Source organism: Pantherophis guttatus, chromosome 15 (assembly GCF_059756535.1).
Source record: "Pantherophis guttatus breed Tessera chromosome 15, ASM5975653v1, whole genome shotgun sequence".
Classification (NCBI taxonomy): domain Eukaryota; kingdom Metazoa; phylum Chordata; class Lepidosauria; order Squamata; family Colubridae; genus Pantherophis; species Pantherophis guttatus.
The window spans coordinates 1,479,160-1,504,739 of NC_142077.1; the positions used below are offsets into that span (position 1 = coordinate 1,479,160).

At 51.3% G+C, this 25,580-nt stretch overlaps 1 protein-coding gene across 5 annotated transcripts in view; it reads left to right on the forward strand.

The window, feature by feature from the left end:
- Nucleotides 1-25,580, forward strand: part of CAMTA1 (calmodulin binding transcription activator 1) — a 348,998-nt gene that overhangs the window by 308,931 nt on the left and 14,487 nt on the right. For 2 of the 5 annotated variants that reach the window (XM_087879233.1, XM_087879232.1), the window contains exons 7-19: nucleotides 5,207-5,347; nucleotides 5,972-7,833; nucleotides 9,505-9,631; nucleotides 10,216-10,350; nucleotides 15,312-15,442; nucleotides 17,193-17,389; nucleotides 18,640-18,718; nucleotides 19,393-19,708; nucleotides 20,122-20,621; nucleotides 21,675-21,865; nucleotides 22,695-22,941; nucleotides 24,018-24,089; nucleotides 24,690-24,710. In XM_087879233.1, the coding sequence (XP_087735359.1) occupies nucleotides 5,207-5,347; nucleotides 5,972-7,833; nucleotides 9,505-9,631; nucleotides 10,216-10,350; nucleotides 15,312-15,442; nucleotides 17,193-17,389; nucleotides 18,640-18,718; nucleotides 19,393-19,708; nucleotides 20,122-20,621; nucleotides 21,675-21,865; nucleotides 22,695-22,941; nucleotides 24,018-24,089; nucleotides 24,690-24,710 (4,019 nt within the window). Of the gene's footprint in view, nucleotides 1-5,206; nucleotides 5,348-5,971; nucleotides 7,834-9,504; nucleotides 9,632-10,215; nucleotides 10,351-12,655; nucleotides 13,144-15,311; nucleotides 15,443-17,192; nucleotides 17,390-18,639; nucleotides 18,719-19,392; nucleotides 19,709-20,121; nucleotides 20,622-21,674; nucleotides 21,866-22,694; nucleotides 22,942-24,017; nucleotides 24,090-24,689; nucleotides 24,711-25,580 lie in introns of those variants that run through there. The other 3 variants (XM_087879234.1, XM_087879235.1, XM_087879236.1) reach the window with 2 other exon arrangements.

The window sequence follows — 25,580 nt, forward strand, 5'->3', positions numbered from 1 at the left end:
TCTCACTCATTATTTCATTCTCATTCTCTCTCCCTCTTTCTTTCTCTCTCTCTCTCTCATTCTTTCATTCTCTCTCTCTTATTCTCTCATTTCATTCTTTCATTCTCGCTCTCTCTTATTCTCTCTCTCTTATTCTCTCTCTCTCTCTCTCTCTCTCTCTCATTCTTTCATTCTCTAATTCTTTCATTCTCTTATTCTCTCTCTCATTCTTTCTCTTTCATTCTTTCTCTCACTCATTATTTCATTCTCATTCTCTCTCCCTCTTTCTTTCTCTCTCTCTCTCTCATTCTTTCATTCTCTCTCTCTCTCATTCTTTCATTCTCTAATACTTTCATTCTCTCTTATTCTCTCTCTCTCATTCTCATTCTCTTTCTCTCGCTCTCTCTCTTTCATTCTCTCTCTCATTCTCTCTTTCTCTCTTGCTCACTCATTCTTTCATTCTCTCTCTCTCTCATTCTCATGTTCTCTCTTTCTCTCTCTCATTCTTTCATTCCCTCTCATTCTCTTTCTTTCTCTCTCTCTCTCTTTTTTCTTTTGGGCTCTGAGATTCTGGCTTTGACCTGGGATGGAGAAATTTGGGGGGAGGGGGAGGGAGAGAGAGAGGGTACAAGGGATGACTTTTTATTCGTTTTTATTTTCATTTATATGTCTTTATTTTTATTCACGTAGGTCTATTTTTATTCCGTTTTTATTCGTTTTTTTATGTAGGCATACACCCCTCCCCCCCTTGAGGTTATTTGCTTATTTTTATTTCAATAGATGGATTGCTGGATAGGTTAGAGGGAGTCCTCGACTTGCGACCGACAAACGACGCCCCAAATTTAGTTTGCTAAGCGAGAACATTTGGGAAGTAAGCTTTGTCCCATGGTTCGACCTTTTCTTGCCTTGGTCGTTAAATGAATCACAGGAGTTCATAAGCTCATAACCTGGTTGTTAAGTGAATCCGGCTTCCCTCCTTGCCTCTGCTGTTCAGAAGGTCACACAAGGAGGATCACGTGACCCTGGGACACTGCGACCGTCATAAATACGAGTCCCTTCCCTTCTTTCCTTTCTCCCCTCCCTCCCTCCTGCCTTCCCCCACTTCTTTTCCTTTCTTCTTTCCTTCCTCTGTTCCTCCCTTCCCCCTGCTTTCCTTTCTCCCCTCCCTCCTTCTCCCACCTCTTCTCCTTTCTTTCCTTCCTTCCTTCCTTCCTTCCTCCCTCCCTCCTTTCCTTCCTCTCTTCCTCCCTCCCTCCCTGCTTTCCTTCTTTCCTTTCTCCCCTCCCTCCCTCCCGCCTTCCCCGCCTTCCCCCACTTCTCCTTTCTTCTTTCCTTCCTCTCTTCCTCCCTTCCCCCTGCTTTCCTTTCTCCCCTCCCTCCTTCTCCCACCTCTTCTCCTTTCTTCTTTCCTCCCTCCCTCCCTCCTTCCCTTCTTTCCTTCCTCTGTTCCTCCCTTCCCCCTGCTTTCCTTTCTCCCCTCCCTCCTTCTCCCACCTCTTCTCCTTTCTTCTTTCCTTCCTTCCTTCCTCCCTCCCTCCTTCCCTTCTTTCCTTCCTCTCTTCCTCCCTCCCTCCCTGCTTTCCTTCTTTCCTTTCTCCCGTCCCTCCCTCCTTCCTTCCTCCCTTTCCTCCCTCCCTCCCTCCGCTTGCTGATCTGCAAATGTCCTTGGAGGCATCTGTCAAGGGACCTGCGGGAGCCGTGGAGGCTTCACCCGTCCCATCCGATCAGCGAGATGACAGGGCCGCTGAGTAAGCAGAAATCAGGCATCCACAGCGCGGGAGGCTTGCCAGCGCCTGTAGGGCGAAGCAGGGGGCTTCCCCACCCACCCCCACCCCCAAATCAAGGCTGCGGAGTAGACCCGAGTTCCCATTCTGAATTTCCAGAAGCAGGGGGGGGAAAAGGGAGTTGCCAAAAGCTCTTGGCTCAACCCCAAAATGAGGAGAGGTATTCCCATTTACGGGTTACAAATGTTGTTGGAAGGGAGGGGGGTTTGCAGGGAGGGGGAGGAGGAGGAGGAGGAGGAGGAGGAGGAGGAGGAGGAGGAGGAGGAGGAGGAGGAGGAGGAGGAAAAGGACTGTGGGGTCCTTGGTGCTCTCTGACCTGCGTCCTTTTCTTGCAAACGTTTCACGACCCAACTAGGGAACATCATCAGGGCAATAATGTTATTGATGAATGTACTTTGACTACAGCACTGAGGACGTCACCTAGCTGGGTCATGAAATGTCTGGAAGCTCAGAGAGCACCAAGGACAACTCTTCCTCCCTCCTCTTCCCACTCCTCCTCTCTGCAAACCCCCTCCCTTCTAAGCACTGATGATGTTCCCTAGTTGGGTCATGAGACGTCTTCAAGAAAACCACCAAGCTCAGAGAGCACCAAGGACCCCACAAATCCTCCTCCTCCTCCCTGCAAGCCCTCCTTCCTTCTAAGCACTGATAATGTTCCCTAGTTGGGTCAGGAGATGTCTGCAAGAAAACCACCAAGATCAGAAAGCATCAAGGACCCCATAATTTTTCTCCTCCTTCCTCCTCTCTTCTCCCTCTTCTCCTCCTCCTTCTTCTTCTCCACCTCCTCCTCTCTTCTCCCTCCTCCTCCTCCTCCATCTTTCCCTCCTCCTCCTCATTCTCCTCCTCCTCCCTCTCCCTCTCCTCCTTCTCCTTCTTCTTCTCCTCCTCTTCCATCTTTCCCTCCTCCTCCTCATTCTCCTCCTCATTCTTCTCCACCTCCTCCTCTCTTCTCCCTCTTTTCCTTCTCCTCCCTCCTCTTCCTCCTCCCTCTTCTCCTCCTCCTTCTTCTTCTGTACCTCCTCCTCCTCATTCTCCCTCTTCTCCTTCTCCTCCCTCCTCTTCCTCTTCCTCCTCATTCTCCTCCTCCTCCCTCTTCTCCTCCTCCTTCTTCTTCTGTACCTCCTCCTCCTCATTCTCCCTCTTCTCCTCCTCCTCCTCCTCCTCCTCCTCTAATGCAGCACCCACAAGGTCTGGAGACAACCCTTTTGTAGTTCTAATTTTCTATTTTTTTCTTAATAAAGAAACTCTCTTTCCAAGTTAGAACCATTATTCAGTGGAACAGCCTGCCTCCAGAAGCTGTGGGTGCTCCATCGCTGGGGTGGGGGTGGGGGTGGGGGGGTGTCTTTAAAAAGAGACTGGGCAGGGATTTGTCCTGAATGGTATACGGTCACCTGCTTGAGCAGGGGGCTGGACTAGATGACCTCCCAAGGTCCCTTCCCAACTCTTCCATTCCGTATTCGGAGATTCCCCACTCAGAATACAGAATAAGAATTTATCAACAGGGACAATTAGCCAGTGGGACTCCTTGCCTCCAGAAGTCGTGGCTGCTCCAACGCTGGAGGTTTTCAAGAAGAGACCGGACAGCCATTTGTCTGAAATGTTATCATCTTATAAACCTGAGCGGGCGGGGGTGGACTAGAAGACCTCCAAGGTCCCTTCCCATTCTGTCACTCTGCATATTCCATCCAAAGATGGTGCTTCGAGACTCGTGAAGCCTTCCTCCTCTGCCAAAACGGCCGAGTTCTCGTGGGTTTTTTCTCCTTTCTTTCTTTTCTGAATTACTCAAAGCAGGGACCCCCTAACCCTCCAAGGGAGTTCTGGAGCCCATCATCCTGGTGTGACGATAGAATATGGAACGGAGGCAAAACGACTTCGGAGGAGAGCGGTCCTTCTCTCCTTCCTCCCGCTGCTTTTCCTCCAATCAGTTAGCACCATCGTGTGGCAAGCGAGGACATTGTCTTTTCTATAGGTTTTTCTTCCTATAGGGGATGAAAGGGGAGGGGGTGGAGAGAGAGAGAGGGGGGGGGAAGGGTCTGTCTGTCCGTCAGCCTCCGTTCTGTCTGTTGGCACAAGGGAGAAGTGAGTCGATCTACATTTTCGTTTCTGGTTTTGAGAGGCTGCAAAGGTGTAGTAGCTCTTTCTTAGCCATGAAAGGCGGCTTGGAGGTGACCTTGGGCCAATCACCAGGAGACGGGGAGTTCTAGTCCCGCCTTAGGCATGAAAGCACACTGGGTGAATTTGCGCCAATCACCAGGAGACAGGGAGTTCTAGTCCCGCCTTAGGCATGAAAGCACACTGGGTGAATTTGCGCCAATCACCAGGAGACGGGGAGTTCTAGTCCCGCATTAGGCATGAAAGCCAACAGGGTGACTTTGGTCCAATCACCAGGAGACAGGGAGTTCTAGTCCCACTTTAAGGTTAGGATTAACCACATTTTTTAAAAAAATCACCATAATACGATGCCATACAGTCACAATCGATGTTATAAGAAGCAAGGAATCCTTTCATAAAGGCTGTTGAGTAGTGTGTTACCTAGAATGGTGGGATTGCAGCGGAAGGGATTGTAAGAGAATAAGCAGGCATGCAATGGGGATACATATCAAAAGGAGTGTGTTATCTAGAATGGTGGGATTGCAGCGGAAGGGATTATAAGAGAATAAGCAGGCATGCAATGGGGATACATATCAAAAGGAGTGTGTTATCTAGAATGGTGGGATTGCAGCGGAAGGGATTATAAGAGAATAAGCAGGCATGCAATGGGGATACATATCAAAAGGAGTGTGTTATCTAGAATGGTGGGATTGCAGCGGAAGGGATTATAAGAGAATAAGCAGGCATGCAATGGGGATACATATCAAAAGGAGTGTGTTATCTAGAATGGTGGGATTGCAGCGGAAGGGATTATAAGAGAATAAGCAGGCATGCAATGGGGATACATATCAAAAGGAGTGTGTTATCTAGAATGGTGGGATTGCAGCGGAAGGGATTGTAAGAGAATAAGCAGGCATGCAATGGGGATACATATCAAAAGGAGTGTGTTATCTAGAATGGTGGGATTGCAGCGGAAGGGATTATAAGAGAATAAGCAGGCATGCAATGGGGATACATATCAAAAGGAGTGTGTTATCTAGAATGGTGGGATTGCAGCGGAAGGGATTGTAAGAGAATAAGCAGGCATGCAATGGCAATACATATCAAAAGGAATGTGTTATCACCAGGGAATGTTGTGGAGTTGAAGTCCACATTTCTTAAAAGTTGCCAAGGTTGAGAAACATTGCATTAAATGGATATAGCAAGGTCTGAAACCTCTCCTGGCTCACTGTAGTACCAAGCTTGACTGATGTTGTGGGGCTCCAGACCTTCTGGAGATCTTGTGCACCAAGGTTTTAGATGGGGCTCCAGGCGTCCTCTTCTCACAGGCTGTTCTGATGTTCTGTCCACAGTTCACGGCATCAAATGGACGTGCAGCAATGGGAACAACAGCTCCGGCTTTTCGGTGGAGCAGCTGGTGCAACAGATCCTGGACAGCCACCAAACGAAGCCGCAACCCCGGACGCACAACTGCCTCTGCACCGGCAACCTCGGTGAGCAGCAGAAGCTGGCCGGGCCAGTTGGAGACCTCCCTTCCAAAAAAACCAAGCATTCCATTAACTGAGTTCACCACGTTCAAATTGCAGGTGGTCCTTGGCTTACAACCATTCGTTTAGTGACCGTTTGAAGTTACAACGGCGCTGTAAAAAGTGACTCAGGTTGTCACACACTTATGACAGTTGCAGCGTCCCTGTGGCCACGGTAATCCAAATTCTGTCACTTGGCAACTGTCCCGTATTTACGACGGTTGCAGGGTCCCAGGGTCAAATTTCTGTTGCTAAGTGAGACATTTAGGAAGTGAGTTCTGCCCCGTTTTACTTGCCTTACTTGCCACCGTTGTTAAGTGAATCCCTGCAGATATTAAGTTAAGTCACACAGTTGTTACGCAATTCTGTCTTCCCCCATTGACTTCGCTGGTCAGAAGGGACACTGTAACTGTCATAAATATGAGCCATTTGCAGATTGTACAATGGTTGTAAATGTGAAAAGCGGTCCTAAGTCATTTTTTTTCAGTGCTGCTGTAACAGTCACTAACGGTTATAAGTCGAGGATTATCTTAATGGAGCCTGCTGGGCTACTATGGTTCACATCTCACTTTGTTTTCCTTCTTGGTGCAGGGGCCGGGAGCAGCGTGCATCACAAGTGCAACAGTGCCAAACACCGCATCATCTCCCCCAAGGTCGAGCCGCGGTCGGGGGGCTACAGCGCTCACTCGGAGGTGCAGAACAATGACGTCTCGGAAGGCAAGAACGAACACAGCCACAGCAAATCCTGCAACCGGGAGAAAAGGAACGGCAAAGTGGCCAAACCCGTCCTGCTGCATCAGAACAGCACCGAAGTCTCCTCTACGAACCAAGTGGAAGTACCGGACACGACCCAAAATTCTCCCGTCTCCATCAGCAGCGGATTAAATAGCGACCCGGATGTAGCAGACAGTCCAGCGGTCACTGGCGTCTCCAGCATGGCGGTTGCTTCGGTGATGGGGAACCTGTCTCAAAACGCCACCGTTTTCATGTCCGATATTAGCAGCGAGGCCGTCTACACAATGTCCCCCACCGCTGGCCCAAATCAACACCTCCTCTCCTCCGACGCGACCACCCAAGGGCTGGTGCTGGCGGTCAGTTCCGACGGCCACAAGTTCGCCTTCCCTACCGCCAGTAGCTCCGACGGCCTCTCCATGTTGCCCGCCAGCGTCTCCGAAGAACTCGTGCTGTCCACCACTCTCGACACCAACCGGAAGATTCCGGAAACCACCATGAATTTTGACCCGGATTGCTTCCTTAACAACCCCAAACAAGGGCAGACGTACGGAGGAGGAGGACCCAAAGGAGAAGGTCTCAACACCAACATCCGACAATCGCCCACCTCAGACCGAGGGTTCAACTTCAACACGGCCCTCACCAAGGAGATCAAGATAGAAGACACATCCTTCGAGCAGCAGATTTCCAAAGAAGCTTTCTCGTCTTCTTCCTCGTCCAACTCGCTTACCTTGAACACAGCGTCCAGTCTCCTTCCCTCGGGCGGAGGACTCAGCCCTAGCACCACTCTGGAACAAATGGATTTTAGCGCGATCGACTCCAACAAGGATTACGCGTCAGGGTTTAACCAAGCGGTACAGAGTCCACATGTCCACCAAACCCCTTCCCCTAGCTTCTTCCTGCAAGATAGCAGCAAAGCGATCCCCCTGGAGCAAAACGCCCACAGCAGCCTGAACGACACGGGCAGCTCTTTCGTCACTCCTCTGGCCCTCCCCAACGTCAAGACGGAGGCCTCCTCCCAGAACACCTCCAACTGCAACGGCACGGTGGAAGCCCGGATCGAGGCCACCTCTTCGCTGCAACTCATGCAGTTTCAGGCCAACTTCCCGTCCATCGCGACTGAAGGGGAGGTCCCGATGGAGACCTCGCCGCAGGCGGAAGGGAACGAGAATCTGCTCAAATCAGGGGAGCTCCAATCCTGCGGGGCGGAACACTACATGCCGCCCGAGGCCAACAACAGCTTGAGGAACGGAGGGAACCTCCCCATCCTCCAGGGGAACATGGTGCAGGGTCTCTACCCCGTGGCCCACCCTAGCTTGAACAACTCGTCCAACATGGAGCTCAGCTTGGATCACTTTGATATCTCCTTCAGCAACCAGTTTTCGGATTTGATCAACGATTTCATTTCGGTGGAAGGGGGAAACAACGCCTTGTACGGGCACCAGCTGGTCTCTGGGGAGAACGCCGGGTTGTCCCAGGCCGAGGAGAGCACCCGCGCAGCCTACAGCCAGGCCGAGATGTGCATTCCCTGTTGCAGCCCTCAGCAAGCCAACTTGAACCTCAGTAACGCGGAGAATGGGGCCAGCCCGATGACCTACATGCACGTCACCGAGGTGGTTTCGGCAGCAGCCGTGGCAGCCCAAGGCACCCTGGGCATGCTCCAGCAGAGTGGCCGTCTCTTCATGGTGACCGATTACTCTCCCGAGTGGTCGTACCCTGAGGTCAGCTCGAGGGTCTCTTTTGCATGAAACTGATAGAGCCGGGGGTCGTGGGTAGGGTGGTGGGGCAGGGTTTGGATCAGTGGTGGTAATTCAGCCGATTCTATCCGGTTTGGGCGAATCGGTAGGGGCGACTGCAGGATGCCTTGCCTACCGGGCGGACGTCATGTCCCATTTTTCCACGTTTTCGTGGCTCTGCACATGCACAGAAGGCCTTGCGCATGTGCGGAGATGGCGTGTGCGAGCATGGTCGTGCTCGCGCACAGATTTGCGAATCCTGTAGGGAAAGTAAGTGAATACTACCCCTGGTTTGGATTCAACACAAACCGTCGTCATTTCTGACATGGTTGCCGGCACGCGCCCCAAAACCGAGTCAGCCAGGGAGGTCAGGAACGGGTCAGATTGTTTTAAAACCCACCATAATTTTTAATCCATTTCCCAACCGGCCATGCCAGTGGGGGGGCGGGGGGGTAGCGGAAAAGAGGTGCATTTCCCAGCAGCCTCAGCTAACAGGCTCCTGGTGAAGGATGCTGGGAGACGTAGTGCAATAAATTCCTGCCTTTCTACGGGATGAGTTAATCTCGGTAACTTTAAGCCGTGTGGACGACATTCTGAGTGAGGAATTCTGGGAAATGGAGTCCTCATGTCCTGACTGGGGAATTTTGGGAGTTGTAGTCCTCACAATTTGGCCAAAGAATTATGGGAGTTAAGTCCTCACAGGCCAGCTGGGGAATTCCAGGAGATGAATTCTACACGTCCTGACTAGAGAATTTCGGGAATTGTAGTCCACATAGGTTGGACGGGGAATTTGGGGGTTGAAGTCCTCGTGTGCTGGCTGGGGAATTCTGGGAGTTGTAGTCTGCCCAATCCGCCTGAGGAATTCTGGGAGTCCACACAAATTGGCTGAGGAAATCTGGGAGATGAAGGCTAAAGAATGTTGGGAGTTGTAGTCCTCACGTGCTGGTTGGGGAATTCTGGGAGTTGGAGTCCTCATGTGCTGGCTGTGGAATTCTGGGAGTTGAAGTCCACACATGCTATCTGAGGAACTTCAGGAGAAGCAGTCCACTTCTCCTGACTGGAGAATGTTGGGAGTTGTAGTCCACAGATGCCGGATAGAGAATTCTGGGAGCTGTAGTCCACACATGCCTGCTGGGGAATTCTGGGAATCAAAGCCCCTCACAGTTCGACTGAGGACTTCTGGGAGATGCGATCTTCTTATCCTGATTTTAGAATTTGGGGAGTTGTAGTTCACATTTGCCGGATGGAGAATTCTGGGAGCTGTAGTCCGCACCTCTAAAAGTTGCCAAGCTGAAAAAAAGACTTATCTGGGATAACAAAGAACCCTTTTTCTCCAACTCCTGCCCTCTTGTAAAGCTCAGAGGCTTACTAACTGCGGCCCCGGCCCAAGGAAGCACAACCTCCCCACAAAAGGTGGCTAAGACACTGAACTTGATCAGTGTCGGCAATTCGGTGGTTCGAATCCCTAGGACAGGTCTCCTCTGTGAGCAAGGGGTTGGACTAGATGACCTCCAAGTTCCCTTCCAACACTGTTATTATTATAAAGTTATTCCTCCGGGCAGGTCAGTACAGAGGCCTTTGCAGGGCAGGACGTGGAGAGGAGATCCGGCCGGCCACTGACCCCCACCCCCCTCCTCTCTTTTACTCCCTCCGCAGGGCGGCGTGAAAGTCCTGATCACCGGATCCTGGCAAGAAGCCAGCAATAACTACAGCTGCCTTTTTGATCAAATCTCCGTGCCGGCTTCGCTGATCCAGCCAGGGGTGCTACGCTGCTACTGCCCAGGTGAGGGTTTCCGACAAGGTAGGGGCTGCGGGCTCAAGGGGGAAGTGACATGAAGACGTTCAGCGGTTCGAATCCCCAGTGGCGCGTAACGGGGTGAGCTCCCGTTTCTTGTCCCGGTTTCTGCCAACCTAGCAGTTCGAAAGCAGGTTAAAAAATGCAAGTAGGAAAATGGGGACCACCTTTGGTGGGAAGGTAACAGCGTTCCGTGCACCTTTGGCGTTGAGTCATGCCGGCCACACGACCACGGAGACGTCTTTGGACAGCGCTGGCTCTTCGGCTTCAAAAGGGAGATGAGCAGCGCCCCCTAGAGTCAGGAACGACTAGCACATAGGTGCGAGGGGAAGGACTAGGGGAGACAGGATAGCAGTGTTCCAATATCTCAGGGGCTGCCCCAAAGAAGAGAGGGGGGGGGTCAGTTTATTCTCCAAAGCACCAGAAGGCAGGACAGGAAGCAACGGATGGAGACTCATCAAGGAGAGAAGCAACCTTGAACTAAGGAGAAACTTCCTGGACAGTGAGAACAATTCATCACGAGTTGCTTCTGGAAGTTGTGCGTGAAACTCACATCCCTGTTGTCGTTTCAGCTCACGACACCGGCCTGGTCACGCTGCAGGTAGCTTTCAACAACCAGATCATTTCCAATTCGGTGGTTTTCGAATATAAGGCCCGGGCGTTACCGACCCTTCCTTCTTCTCAACACGACTGGCTGTCGCTGGATGGTGAGGAATGCAAGACACAGAGAGGATTTGGGGGGGGGAGTGGGCAGGGCCTAAGGAATGGGGGCGGAGCTTAGGAAGTGGGTACCATGCTGGCATTCTGTACCCACACCTGCCTAGATCAGAATTTTTCTTAACGTTAAGATAGGTGGACAACTTTAAGATTGGGGGACAATTTTAAGATGGGGGACAATTTTAAGATTGGGGGACAACTTTAAGATTGGGGGACAACTTTAAGATTGGGGGACAACTTTAAGATGGACAACTTTTAAGAGACAACTTTAAGATAGGTGGACAACTTTAAGATTGGGGGACAACTTTAAGATTGGGGGACAACTTTAAGATGGACAACTTTTAAGAGACAACTTTAAGATAGGTGGACAACTTTAAGATTGGGGGACAACTTTAAGATGGACAACTTTTAAGAGACAACTTTAAGATAGGTGGACAACTTTAAGATTGGGGGACAACTTTAAGATTGGGGGACAACTTTAAGATTGGGGGACAACTTTAAGATGGACAACTTTTAAGAGACAACTTTAAGATAGGTGGACAACTTTAAGATAGGTGGACAACTTTAAGATTGGGGGACAACTTTAAGATTGGGGGACAACTTTAAGATTGGGGGACAACTTTAAGATTGGGGGACAACTTTAAGATGGACAACTTTTAAGAGACAACTTTAAGATAGGTGGACAACTTTAAGATTGGGGGACAACTTTAAGATTGGGGGACAACTTTAAGATGGACAACTTTTAAGAGACAACTTTAAGATAGGTGGACAACTTTAAGATTGGGGGACAACTTTAAGATGGACAACTTTTAAGAGACAACTTTAAGATAGGTGGACAACTTTAAGATTGGGGGAGAATTTTAAGATGGGGGGACAACTTTAAGATGGACAACTTTTAAGATGGGGGGACAACTTTTAAGAGAGACAACTAAGATGGTGGTTGCTGACTCCTGCACTAGACAATCTGTCACTCAACCGAAAATGTGTGATGGAAGAATTATTGTACAGGCGGTTCCTTGACTTGCAACCATTCGTTTAGTGACCGGTTTGAAGTTACTGGGGAAAAGTGACGTAACTGGTTCCCACGGTCACATGATCAGCCTTCGGAGGCTTGGCAACTGGCATGGACTTATGACAGTTGAGCCTTCCTGGGATCACCATTGGTGACTTTTCCCAGCCAGCTCTCAAGCAAGCGAGCAAAGCCAGATTTGTTTAACGGCTGTAGTGGTTCACTTAACGACTTTGGCCAAAAAGGGGCAAAAACTCACTTAACGACTGCCTTGCTTAGCAGCGGAAATGTTGGGCTCGGTTGTGGTCGAAAGTCAAAGATTAGCTGCAGTTACGACTTCTCTTCCCTTTGGATTCTCACAGCAGCCCTGCCAGGTAGGCCAGTCAGAAATTGGCAGGGGGCCTGGGACTCCACTTTGGGTGGGCTTCCTACCTGAGTTTGCCCACTAGGGTTGCACGTGGTTAGAAGGGAGAAGATGGGGCCGCCGGGCTCCCTCCGGATGGGGCAGGAGGGAGGGCAGCAGCCTCAGCCTGGTGGGGGGAGAAGGAGAAGGAGGAAGAAAAAGAGAACAGGAAGAGAAGGAGAAGAAGAGGAAAAGGGGAGGCAGAGGAGGAAGAGAAGAGGAGGAGAAAAAAGGAAGAGAAGGAGAAAAAGAGGAGAGGAAGAGGAGAGAAAAGAGGAGGGAGAAAAAGGAGAGGGGAAGAGAAGAAGAGGAAGTGAAAAATGGGGAGAGGGAGAGGAGGCAGAGGAGAAGGAGAAAAGGGAGGAGAGGGATAGGAGGAGGAGGAGAGGAGGAGAAAAAGAGGGAGAGGAGGAAGAGGAGAAGGAGAAAAAAGGAGAGGGAGAGGAGGGAGAAAAAGGAGAAGAGGGGGAAGAGAAGAAGAGGAAGTGAAAAAAAGAGGAGGGAGGGAGAAGAGGCAGTGGAGAAGGAGAAAAAGGAAGAGAGGGAGAGGAGGAAGAGGAGAAAAAGGAGGGGAGGGAGGAGAGGCACAGGAGAAGGAGAAAAAGGAGGAAAGGGAGAGGATGCAGAGGAGAAAAAGGAGATGGAGAGGAGGAAGAGGAGATGGAGAAAAAGGAGGAGACGGAGAGGAGGAAGAGCAGAAGGAGGGGAGGGAGAGGAGGAAGAGGAGAAGGAGAAAAAGGAGGAGAGGGAGAGGAGGAAGAGCAGAAGGAGGGGAGGGAGTGGAGGAAGAGGAGAAGGAGAAAAAGGAGGGGAGGGAGGGGAGGCAGAGGAGGAAGAAGAAAAAGGAAGGGAAGGAGAGGAGAAAAAGGAGAAGGAGAGGGAGAGGAGGAGCCGGAAGGGAAGAAGGAGGAAGAGAAGGAGAGGAGGACAAAGAAGAGGGAGGGAGGGCGCAGCGCTTCTGCCTCGGCTCCTCTCCATCCCCGGCCGGTTCCCTGCGGAGGAGGAGCCCGTCGGGGCTGCATTGCGGGCAGGCGGGAGCGCTGCGGCGCCTCGGCGGGGCTGCTTGCGGGGCTCCCGCGGAGGCCGGCCGGGCGCGATGGCGGGTCCCGGCCGGGCGCTCCCCCTACTCCGGAGCCGGCTGATGTCACTTTCCCCGCCGCGGATTGGCCGTGGCGCGCCCAGGCGGGGCTGCCGGCTCGGCTCGGCTCGGGCTGCGGCTGCCGGAGAGCTTGCGCTGCTTGGCTCGCCCGCGCGGGCTGCCTGCGGGGGAAGCGGGCGTGGAGGGCGGGGGGGGGTCCAGGGACGGAGACCCCCTCGGTGGGGCGAAGAGAAGGGCATGGCCGCCTCGCCTCTGCTCAGCCCGGCCCCACGGTAAGCCCCCCGCACACACACACACACACACAGCCGTGGGAGTGGGCTGGGGGGTCGTGGCCCCCCTCGGGCAGTCCGGATTTGGGGACCCTCCCTGGGCCGCTGGGTAGGGTTGGGGCGACGGGGAGGGGAGGGGGTCCAGCAGAGAAGTTTGGGGATGGGGGGTGGGAAACAGGTCGTCCCTATTGCTCCTTTCCCCCCTCCCCCGTATCTTGAGGGCGAGGGATCCCCTTCCCCTTTTTAGGTGGAATTCTGGGACCTCCCGACCGTGGGAATATCCCGACCGTGGGAATATCCGAAGCCGCCTGCGGAAGAGAGCAACCGGGGAGGGTGGGGGAGCTCTTCCAACAGCCCTCTCTTTCCCACCCCCACCCCTCCCGCTGCATTTGGGGTGGTGGGTGGGTGGGCTTGCTAGGCGCACGACCCGCCCCCTCCCCAAACAGAAGGAGGAGGCGCTGGAGGCTTTCCAAGAAGGCGAGGGAAATGTTCAAAACTCGGAGCTCCCCGTAGATGTTATTTTAGGGGAGGGTCTCTCTCTCTCTCTCTCTCTCTCTCTCTCTCTCTCTCTCACTCACTCACTCACTCACACCTACCCCACCCACCCACCCACTTAAAACCAGAACATTTGTAACCTGACTTGGAGTTTTCAAAACTGTTTGGGAACCCTCTGATTTACACAATGTACAGTTTGTAGCTGCCCAGAGTAGAGGGAAGTCGGGGGTGGGGGGAGGGGGGACATACAAATTTAATAAACAATCAGATAAATGAACAAATAAATGATATACATTAAAGCGTCTGTAAAGGGAGACATTAAGACTGGGCAGTGAAAAGGAGAGACATCCTGGTAGAGACAAAGTACCGGTTGAGTTATTAGTACAGAATGGTCCTCGGCTTACGGCCACGGTGGAGTGCAGAAGTTCCGTTGCAAAGCAAGGCAACAGCGGTTCACTGAGTTTTGTCCCCATTTTACGGCCTTTTTGCCGCGGTCGTGAAGCGAATCGCTGCCGCCATTAAGTGAATATGGGGTCGTTAAGTGCATCCGGCTTCCCCGTTGACTCGGTTTGTCGGAAGGTCGCAAAAGGGGATTGTGTGACCCCCGGGACGCTGCGACCGTCATATATACAAGTCGGTTGCCAAGCCTCTGAATTTTGATGGCGTGACCGTGGGAAAGCTGCAATGGTCGTAAGTGTGAAAAACCAGTTTTTTCAGTGCCGTTGTAATTTCGAACGGTCACTAAGTAAGTCAAGGATTACCCACATAGGCTGAAACATTAGAAGGAGATTGTGAAGCAAGCACGACAGTAAATATTAAGAAAAGAATGCTACGGTGTTTAAAAGTTGCTATGAATGCCAGGAACACCTATAATATCAGACCGATCTTACCAGATTCGTAGATCCAGGGAACGCTGAAGATGTAATTTATCTTTTTTTAAAAAAAAATAAAAAAATTACACTCATCCTTATGGACCAGATGAAGAAATCTGGGCTAGAGAGTGGTACTGCAATTACTAAATTTGTAACTATCTATACTAGTGTTGGCAAAACTTTTCGGCACCAAGTGCCAAAACTGGAGCGCGCGCACATGCGGGAGCACCAAAAATGGGAAGAGCAGCTCCCTGGCGCGAACACACAGGCGTGCCGGAAACCAGAAGAGCAGTTCCCCGGAGCGCATGTGCGCGCCGGAAAGCTGAGCTTCCAGTTTCTGGCGTGTGCGTCAGTCACCTGGCCTTCTGGTTTGTGGTGCGCATGTGTGGCTGGCGTGCATGCACCTGCCGGAAACCAGAAGCTCATCTTCCCGGTTCACACACGTGCACCAGGGAGCTGCTTTTCCGGTTTCCAGTGCTCCCCCGTGTGCGAAGACCAGCTGGCCGGCGCACATGTGTGCACTGGAAACCGGAAGAGCAATGGGTGATGGCTGGCATGCCCGGAGAGCTGGTTCTGCGTGCCACTTCCAGCACATGTGCCATAGGTGCCGTCTCCATATACTCCATATACTAATGTGGTCATAGATCGAGGACTGCTTGTTCCTTTTGGCAATGGGTACATATGACCCGACTCTCTGTCCTAAGCAAGGTGGCACAAAGTGTGGGGCTTGCCCCCTCCCCACCGCCCCCCCCCCAATGCCTCTCTTCCCTGACCATCCCTTTCCTCTCTGGGGGGGCGTTGCAGATAACCAGTTCAGGATGTCGATCCTGGAACGACTTGAACAGATGGAGAGAAGGATGGCGGAGATAACCACAATCCAGCAGCACAAGCCAAGTGGGGGCAACAGCAGCGCCAACGGAGGGAGCCAAGCACAGGTAAGGGCCGATGTTTTGCACCGCAGCCGTCTCTCTCTTTTCCAGCCCTTGAAGAGAGGAGAGGGGTTGGAGGAGGAGGAAGAGAAGGGAAAAGGAAGATGGAATGAAGGGAGGAAAGGAGGAAGAAGGAAAGAAGAGGAGGAGGAGGATTTGATACTCTCTGAGCTTGGTTGTTTTTTGTTTTTTTGGGGGGGCAGACGTTTCATTACCTAACTAGGTTATATCATCAGTGCTAGAAAGGAGTGGGGTTTGCTCTCCTTTTATAAACTAGTGACTTGCCCTTTCAGTGTTGATGGAACTGGTTTTCTTCGCCCTTCTTCCCAGTAGGGCTGACCCAGCATCAGAGATGGCATATCTCCTGGGCCCCAACAGATGACGATGGGCTCCGGACAATGTCCACCTTGCCAGATTTTATCCGCTGGGCAGAAATAACTGGGCAGCCGCGCAGCCCTTCCAATAACCGGATTCTGTGCCAAGAACGGTTTTATCTCCAGCTAGGATAAAATCTCAAGCAGGGATTGGAATTAAGCGACAGCCTCATTTCCTGACAGCTGAAATTTTTTTTAAAACAATGACAGCGATTAAACGGGGGCCTTAGTAACCTAAACGGAAGCGCCGATTTTTTAAAAATCTCTTGCTGCTGTGTGAAAAAGTTGGATATTTGAAACAAACCAGGATTATATTAAAAAAAGAAAATTAACAAGCTTAGCATGGTTGTGTGAACGGACCTTTAGCGCGTCATGAGCACCCGCTGCCACGGAACGAAACGTTCGGCAAAAGATAAAATTCTCCCCGTCCTGATTAAATAGAATTTATTTTTAATTTGAAACACGGAAGCAACAGGGAAGGAAAACACCAGAGGTGATATTCAGCTCTGCTGAATTTGATTGCCTTTTTTTAACAAAAGGCAATCAAACTTTTTTGTTGTTGTTGTTATGGCTTGAAGACGTTTCGCTTCTCATCCCGGAAGCTTCTTCAGTTCTGACTGAATGGTGGAGGATGGAAGGATTCACTGTATATTCCTTGCAGTCATCGGTTCGTGGATATAAATCCACAGAAGGAGGAAGAGGAGGAACGAGGAGGAGAATTTGTATTCCCATTGCGATTTTATTTTTTCAATTGATTCAATTTGTTCGCCGTCCATCTTGTTTCAAAGATGGAGCCTGGGCGGCTTATGGCGTAAACATTTTTTATACATTTGTATGCCATATATACGGTATTGACGGTTTCATTTTGAGGCCCCGTGTCGCCTTGCAACAGTAAACAAATTTAATAAATAATAAAGCAAAAAGAACATAACAGAACAACACACCCATTTTTTGACATGTTTTTAAAATTTTCCCACTCTGAAAGGAGACCAAGAGGGGGAAGTGTTGAAATTCATTGTTGGAATGAATTTTTATGTAATAACTACAGTAGTATTCAACCAGTAGATGGCAGTGTTTACAAATTTGGATCTATGTATCTTCTTTTAGTTTCCTGTTTTATATTACAATTAAGCAGTTAAGCAGTAAAGCACATGGTGATTGTACCCTTTGTTTGCTCTGTGGTGCTATACATAAAAAGAATTTCTAACAGGAAAACATGCCAGCAGAAAGTCCACATGCAAGGGGGCGATCTTCTCCAGATGTCACCACCATCACCATAACACACTTATCCTTCTTTCTGGACCCTTCCCCGCCTACTCACGCTTTTCACACGGGCGTGCCCCCTCCGGCTTGCCTTCTTCACCTCAGTCTCTCCCTTGCAGTGCATCTCGGAGGCCGCCACCTTGGGAACCTGCTTCGAGAGCCGCGTTGTGGTGGTGTGCGAGAAGATGATGAGCCGAGCTTGCTGGGCCAAATCCAAACACCTGATCCACTCCAAGACGTTCCGGGGAATGACCCTTTTGCACCTCGCGGCCGCCCAGGGCTACGCTACCCTCATCCAGACGCTGCTCAAATGGCGGTAAGAGTTTGAGGAGGTGGAGACGTGGATTTTTTGGTCCGCTCACAGCAAGGAGAGCAATTGTGTTGCGTCTCTGGGCATCCTCCCTTTCCAGTGTTGTCATCCCAACAACACGGGTTCCGACGGATGCCCTAATTAAATCATGAGCCTCGAGCCAAGCTTCAAAAGAAACCCAGTTATTTATGAGGAGCTTCATGTCCACATGTTCCCAAGTGAAACCAGCTCTGACCCTACATAATTTACGCTCCAGTTACGCTCCCCCCCAGGGGGTGTCATCAATCACATTCACCAACAGAGCAATTTCATGGGTTATAGAAATCACTCCCCTCGGCTGCTGTAGGTAACCCTCGGATACAGCCTTGAGAGAGATAAGCATAGAATATGTATCTGTCTTTGGCTCCTGTGCCATTTTGCCCATTCCATTTGTTTATCCTTCGGTTAATGCAACCATGGGCCTTTCTGGCCACTGAGGGCTCATATTTAAGCGATGGTTCGCTGGGATTCTTTTTATCTTTTTATTGGAAACTGTCTGCAAATAATAATCCCCCACAGAGACTAAGTTTCTAGGGGAGAGGGTCTTCGGACCTTTCCTTCACCAATGCCCATCCTGATTTCAGAGCAAGATCGTGAACATCTTCCTGCTTTCCCGTTAGGTGGGGGAGGGGGGGAGAGAAGGAAAGGAAGAAAAGGAGAGAGGGAGAGGGAGAAAGGGAGAGAGAAGAGAGGAAGAGAAAGAAAGGGAGAGAGAGGGAGAAAAAGAGGGAGAAAGAGAGAAAGAGGGGCGAGAGAGGAAGAGAGGGGGGATGGAGAAAGGGAGAGAAAGGAGAAAGGGAGGGAGAAGAGAGAGGGAGAGAAGGAGGGGTGAGAGAGAGGAAGAGAGGGGGATGGAGAAAGGGAGAGAGCGAAGGGAGGGAGAGGGAGAAAGGGAGAAGAGAGAGAGAGAAGGGGAGGGAAGGAGAAAGGGAGAAAGAAAGAAAAGAGAGAGGAAGAGAGAGAGGGAGATGGAGAAAGGGAGAGAGAATAGAGAGAGGGGGGGGAAGAGAGAGGGGAAGAATAGGGAGATGGAGCAAGGAAAGAGAGCGAGAGAGAAAAGAAGAACTGGAGAGAAAGGAGGGAGAGAGGGAGAGAGAGAAAGAGAGAGAGAGAAAGAGAGCACCACAGCCTCCAGGCGCCAAAAGAAACCAGATCGCCTTTTTCCTGGAGCTTTTCCAAGGATCTTGTCACCTTCTACCTTCTCCTTGGTTCCTCAGCACCAAACATGCCGACAGCATCGATCTGGAGCTGGAAGTCGACCCGCTGAATGTCGATCACTTCTCCTGCACGCCACTGGTACGGAGCGATGTCCTCGCGTGGGCCGGGAGATGCTTGGGGTTGGGAAACGGGGAAGGGGGATCGCTTGCTAGGAGGGGGAGGGCCCTACAGGCGGTCCTTGACTTACAATCATTTGCTTAGTGACCATTCAGGGGTTACAACGGCAGTGACCTAGGACCGTTTTTCACACTTAAAACAGTTGCAGGATTCCCGCGGTCATTCAGAACTGCAGTGATTCACTTAGCAGCCGTGGCGAGAAAGGTTGTAAAACGGGGCGAGACTCATTTAAGAACCGTCTTGCCGAGCCACAGAAATCTGGGGCTCAATTCTGGTCGTAAGGTGAGGATTACCCCTATATCGGTCCTCCTCAACTTACAACCGTGATGGAACCCGGAATTTCTGTCGTAACTAATGACCGTCGTAAGTTGTGGCACCTATATGTTTGGCCCGGTCTTATAAATTGCAGTAATTTGAGGCGTCTGTCCGAATTTTAAATCTGGGTCATAAATATCTATTTTGGGGGGGGGTCCATCATAACTTTGAACAGGACGTAAGTTTGAACAGAACTACCCTAGTGTTGTGGTAACATAATCCCACTTGTTCCGCTGAACTTCCATTGAGACGACATAGGCTAGTGCGGCAGGAAATCTCCTCTGTCTTCCCCAATGACCTCGAAAGCTTTTCTCTTCCAGATGTGGGCCTGCGCTCTGGGCCACACGGACGCCGCCGTGGTCCTTTACAAGTGGGACCGGCGGGCCATCTCCATCCCCGACTCGCTCGGCAGGCTGCCGCTGACCATCGCCCGCTCCCGCGGCCACGTGAAGCTGGCCGAGTGCCTTGAGCAGCTGCAGCGGGAAGAGCAGGCGCAGCTCCGGCCGTCCCCCCGCGTCCCCTGCCCTCCGCAGGAAGAGCCCAGCGGCGACAACTGGACGTCCCAGTGGGCCAGCAAACTCCTCGCCTCTCAGGACCAGCAAAAGGAAATCACGGTGATTTCCAATGCGAACACGGGTAGGTTAGCCAAGGCCTTCTTCTGTCCACCTGCTCAGACATCCACTCTAGCACTGATAGTGTTACCTAGTTTGGTAATGGGATGTCTACCAAAAAAAAAAACCCCTCGTTCTTCGTATGTTTTAGCCTCCAGTCGCCTAATCCTCTCTGTTGCTCTTCTCTGCACTCTTTCTAAGAGTCTCAACATCTTTTTGTGTGTGTGTGTGTGCATTTGTTCGTTTCCTGGTGACTTTGTGGACTTTACGAGTTGCAGCCAACTCAGTTCCCCGTCGAAGGAGCCCGAGCGATGAAACCCCCTGACCCGTCCTCAGGGAATGACCACCGTCCTTGGCTCGCCCCGCAGAGATACGGCAGCGTGCGATTTCCCCCCAGACTCGGTTTTTTTCCCTGATTTGTCCTCTCTTTGCTTGCAGAATTGCGACGACCTCGGTCCGAACCCTCCAGCTATTACAGCAGCGAGAGCCAGAAGGATTATCCGGCGCCCAAAAAACACAAAATGAACCCCGAGTATTTCTCCACGAGGCAGGAGAAGCTCCTGTCCACTGCCTTGAGCCTGGAGCAACCCAGCGGCCGGAAGCCGATCTCCGGCGCCAAGCCCTCTCTTCTCGAGACAATCAACCCCAGGCACGGGGGCACGGATTACACCCGGGATCTGGTCCCCGATTTGGCTGGCTACCGCAGCTCCAAATGGAGGCCAAAGGAGACCTACCTGGGCGTATCGGCCGTGCAGGTGACCGGAAGCCCTAAAGGGTTGGCGTCGTTGGGAAAAGAATCCGGAGCCCAACGGTTGCATCCGCGGGAACAGATGAATGTCGTGATGATGGCGGAAAGGGAGGTATCCGAAGTGGAATTGCTTTCCTTCCGGGATAGCGCCGAAGGTGAAAACTGCTTGCATCACATGGATGATTTGCAGGTAAGCAGATAACCGGCTCATAAACTCATAAACAGAGGGATAGAATCAAGATCACGTGAAGTGTGTTAATACCGCTCCGGAAGATAGGCTTAAGATACAGAAGGATCTGGATAAACTTGAACGCTAGGCGCTATCTAACAAAATGAAATTCAGTGCGGGGGGAAAGCAAGGTTCTACATTTAGGCAAGGAAAACAAAATGCACAGGTACATTGTCCGATGGATGCCCTAATTAAGAGTTAAGAGTTAATTAAGAGTTAATTAAGGTAAGAGTTTGGGGAGGTGGAGACGTGGGTTTTTCGGTCCGCTCACACCAAGGAGAGCAATTGTGTTGCATCTCTGGGCATCCTCCCTTTCCAGTGTTGTCATCCCAACAACACGGGTTCCAACGGATGCCCTAATTAAATCATGAGCCTCGAGCCAAGCTTCAAAAGAAATCCAGTTATTCGTGTCCCCACGATCCCAAGTGAAGCCAGCTCTGACCCTACGTAATTTACTCTCCAACTATGACCCTGTTTCCCTCCCCCCCTCCCCCCAGGAGGTGTCATCGATGGCCAACAGAGCAATTTTGCTGGTTATAGAGATCACTCCCCTCCGGCTGCTGTAGGTAACCCCGGGATACAGCCTTGAGAGAGATAAGCATGGAATGTGCATCTGTCTTTGGCTACCATGCCGTTTCGCCAGTTTCCCATCCCTCCCCCCAACTCCCGTCCTAGGGCAACTCGAGAGCAGGCCAGGGATGCTTTGCAGATTGACATTAGGTGGTTACCTTGCTCAATAGTAGTAACTGTGAGAGGGATCTTAGTGGAGTCCTAGTGGACAACCATTTAAATAGGAGCCAGCCGTGTGCAGCAGCTGCCAAAAAGGCCAATACAGTTCTAGGCTGCATAAACAGATAGAATCAAGACCACGTGAAGTGTTAATACCGCTTTATAAGGCCTTGGTAAGGCCACACTTGGAATTCTGGATGACCTCTGAGTTTCCCTCCAGATTCTAAGCGGGGACAGGAGAGCGGCTTGTGCGAGGGCTGAGTAGGATCTCCTTGCCTCCCGCAGGTCACCATGATGACTCTGGCCGAGCACATCATCGAAGCCACCCCGGAGAGGATCAAGCAGGAGAACTTCGTGCCGGCCGAAGAGGCGTCCCCGGCGGAGAGGACGGACAGCGCTGCCATTAGCACCTCCATGAGCTGGCTGGCCAGTTACCTGGCCGATGTGGACCGCTTGCCCAGCGCTGCTCAGATAAGGTTCGTGGGGAGGAGAAGGAGGGAGAGGGGGAGGAGAGGGAAGAGGAGGAGGAAGGGGGGTGGAGGAGGAGAAAGGAGGAGGGAGGGAGGAGGAGGAGGAGAAGGATAGAGAAGAGGAGGAGAAAGGGGGGAAGAGAAGGAGAAAGGGAGAGGAGGAGAAAGATGGAGGAGGAGGAGGAAAGGAGGGAAGGGGGAGGGAGAGGGAGAGGAGGAGAAAGGGGGGTGGAGGAGGAGAAAGGAGGAGGGAGGCAGGAGAAGGAGAAAGGAGGAGGGAGGCAGGAGGAGAAAGATGGAGGAGGAGGAGGAAAGGAGGGAAGGGGGAGGGAGAGGGAGAGGAGGAGAAAGAGGAGGAAGGAGGGGGAGGGGGAGAAAAGAGGGGAGGGGAGGGGAGAGAAAGGAGGAGGGGAGGGGCCGAGAAAGGAGGGGAAGGAGGAGAGGGACAGGGAGGAAGCGGGGAGGAAGAGGAGGAGGACTAGAAGGAGAAAGGAGGGGTGGGGAGAGGAGAGGAGGACAACGAAGGAGCAGGAGGCAGAGAAGGAGGAAAAGTGGAGGAAGAGGAGGGGTTGGGGAAAAAAAGGAGGAGGAGGAGGAGGAGGGAGAGGGCGAGGAGGACGAGGGGGTTGCCGTGAGGAGGATTGTGGGGCTCCTTGGTGCTCCCTGAGCTTGCTGGTTTTCTTGCAGACGTCTCACGACCCAACTAGGGAACGTCATCAGTGCTAGCCTGACGTCTCCTGAAGATCCCCACCCCACCCCACTCCCTCCCTCCCCCGCCCCGTTTTTCTCAGGCCAGGGGGAAATCCTGACGCCCTTGTCCGCCCCTCTGTTGCAGGAGCCTGTACGGCGGGTGCCTGACCCCCTCGCCCCACACCAGCCGCAGCCCCTCCGGCTCGCCAGTCAATGCGATGGCTTTTGAGAAGCCCAGCCTCCCTTCGGCGACAGACTGGTCCGAGTTCCTAAGCGCCTCCGCCGGTGACAAGGTGGAAAACGAGTTTGCACAGCTGACTCTCTCCGACCACGAGCAACGGGAGCTCTACGAAGCCGCCAAGCTGGTCCAGACCGTCTTCAGGAAATACAAGGTGGGGGGACCTGGTGGGGAGAGGGGGAGGGGCCAGAAGCCACGAGGGGCGGGGCGGGGGGCGGGGCGGAGGTTCCTACTTGGGAGGAGCCTTGGGAGGTTGGCCGGTTCCTTGGCAAAAGTACAGGATAGAAAGTGAAGAGCAATAGGGATTAGAATGCAGGACGGCAGGCTAATTCTGCCGACTGCCAGCAGTTCGATCCTGACTGGCTCAAGGCTGACTCGGCCTTCCGTCCTTCCGAGGTGGGTAAAACGAGGACCCAGATTATTGGGGACAATAGGCTGACTCTGTAAACAGCTTAGAGAGGGCTGTAAAAGCACTGTGAAGCAGTATATAAGTCTAAAGGCTATTGCTATTCTATTCTGTTCTGTTCTGTATTCTGTTCTCTTCTCTTCTCTTCTGTTCTATTCTATATTCTATATTGTATTCTGTTCTGTTCTGTTCTGTATTCTATTCTGTTCTACATTCTTGTTCTGTTCTGTATTCTGTTCTATTCTGTTCTGTATTTCTGTTCTGTTCTCTTCTGTTCTGTTCCGTATTCTGTTCTATTCTGTTCTATATTCTATTCTGTTCTGTATTCTGTTCTGTTCTATATTCTATTCTCTGTTCTATTCTGTATTTTATTCTGTTCTGTTCTGTATTCTGTTCTGTTCTGTTCTATATTCCATTCTGTTCTGTATTCTATTCTGTTCTGTTCTCTTCTGTTCTGTATTCTGTTCTGTTCTATATTCTATTCTCTGTTCTGTTCTGTTCTGTATTCTATTCTGTTCTATTCTATTTTGTTCTGTTCTATATTATGTTCTATTCTATATTCTTATTCTGTTCTGTATTCTGTTCTCTTCTCTTCTGTTCTGTTCTATATTCCATTCTGTTCTGTATTCTATTCTGTTCTGTTGGTCTTAAATCCTATTCTATTCTATTTTCTATCCTACCCTACCCTACCCTACTCTTAATTCTTCCTCCCTCCATGAATCGTCCCTCTGGTGGCTTCCCCCTTCATTGAGGAACTAGCCTCCGGCCATCCTCTCCTGCTCTTCAAGAAAGTGATTTCGCTGCTATTTTTTTTTTTCTCTCAGGGACGTCCACTCCGGGAGCAACAGGAAGTGGCCGCAGCCGTCATTCAACGTTGTTACCGGAAATACAAGCAGGTGAGAAGGAACCCCGTTGACATGGCTTAAGAGACCCGTAGTACGTTTGGCATCTCCAGATCCTCGAACCCAAACCATTTGGGCCACGGATTCCCCCTGGGGGAGTGGGGGGAACGTTTCTCTGGAAAGGACTTCCCTCTCTTCATCCATTGGGCCACCCAACTCATTTGAGACGGTTCCTTCCCCCCCCCCAAGAGGCAAATGGACTTTTTCTTCGAAGAGGTTTCGCTTCTCGCTCGAGAAGCTTCTTCAGCTCTGATCGAACGGCGGGGAAGGGAAGGATTGATGCTCCTTGCAGACAAAGCTGGTCGTTTGCCTTTTTTTTTCTTTTTAGAGAAGGCCACTTCTGTGTCCTCGGGGGGGGGGGTCACCCGAGTCGTTCAAATAGATGGGGGGGTCTTCTTGGAACCGCCCCACACCCATTTGCACGACTCCGCTGAAGCCTCTTCTGGAGAAACCGCCTCCCCATCTCAATCCCACAGCCTCCAGCTTCTCTCCGCTTTTCCGAGAAGCTCTTTTGAGACTCGCTTAGCACCGCCGATGACGGACGGGGCCGACTTCTTAACGTTAATCTTGTATTTTCTGTTTCTCCCTCCCAAGCTTACTTGGATAGCCTTGAAGGTAATGACCGGCATAAATACACACCCAGCTTGTGAGCTTTGCACAGTCTTAGCAAGTGAGAAACGTTGGTTTTGGCTAGGATGCCCCTGGAATGGAGCTGGCTGTGGAGGCTCTCAGTACCGCTGCTTTGCTACGTCCTATAAGGGGGGGGGAGGGAACTATTCAGGGACACACACAAAGACACACACACACAGAGAGAGAGAGAGACAGACACAGCCAAACAAAATTCCCACACTGCCTGTAGAATTCTGAGCGTTGAAATCCACAGGTCTTAAAAGTTGCCATGGTTGGAAAAATTAAAATTGTCGATTTAATTCTACCGGAAGAATGAGCATGTTGCCTAAAGATCTTGGATCAGGAGATCTTGGCTAGATCCTGGTTCGACTCATTCGGCAGTTGAGCTGACGTTCGAGAAAGGAGAAATGCATGTTGCGCAAACACAACGGACATCGTCGTGGTGAATCGACGGCGTTCCGTTGGGGGAATCCGATCCGTCGTCACCGGGGTCGAAACGAAAGGCGTTTTGTCTCTCCATCATTGTGATGGAGGAAGCCGGTCGTTTAGCGTAGGGGAGGATGGGCTTTTTGATCCTACCTTTCTCCTCGATCCATCAATCAGCAGCAGCCGAAAAAGCTAGCACGATCCTTGGTTGCATAAACAGAGGCATAGAATCAAAATCACGTGACGTGTTAGTGCCGCTTTATGAAGCCACACCTGGAGTATTAATTACTACATCCAGTTTTGGTCCCCACGTTACAAAAAAGAGGTTGAGACTTTGGAAAAAGTTCAGAGAAGAGCAACTGGGATGATCAAAGGCCTGGAGACTGAAACATACGAAGAGCACTTGCAGGATTTGGGTTCGGTTAGTGT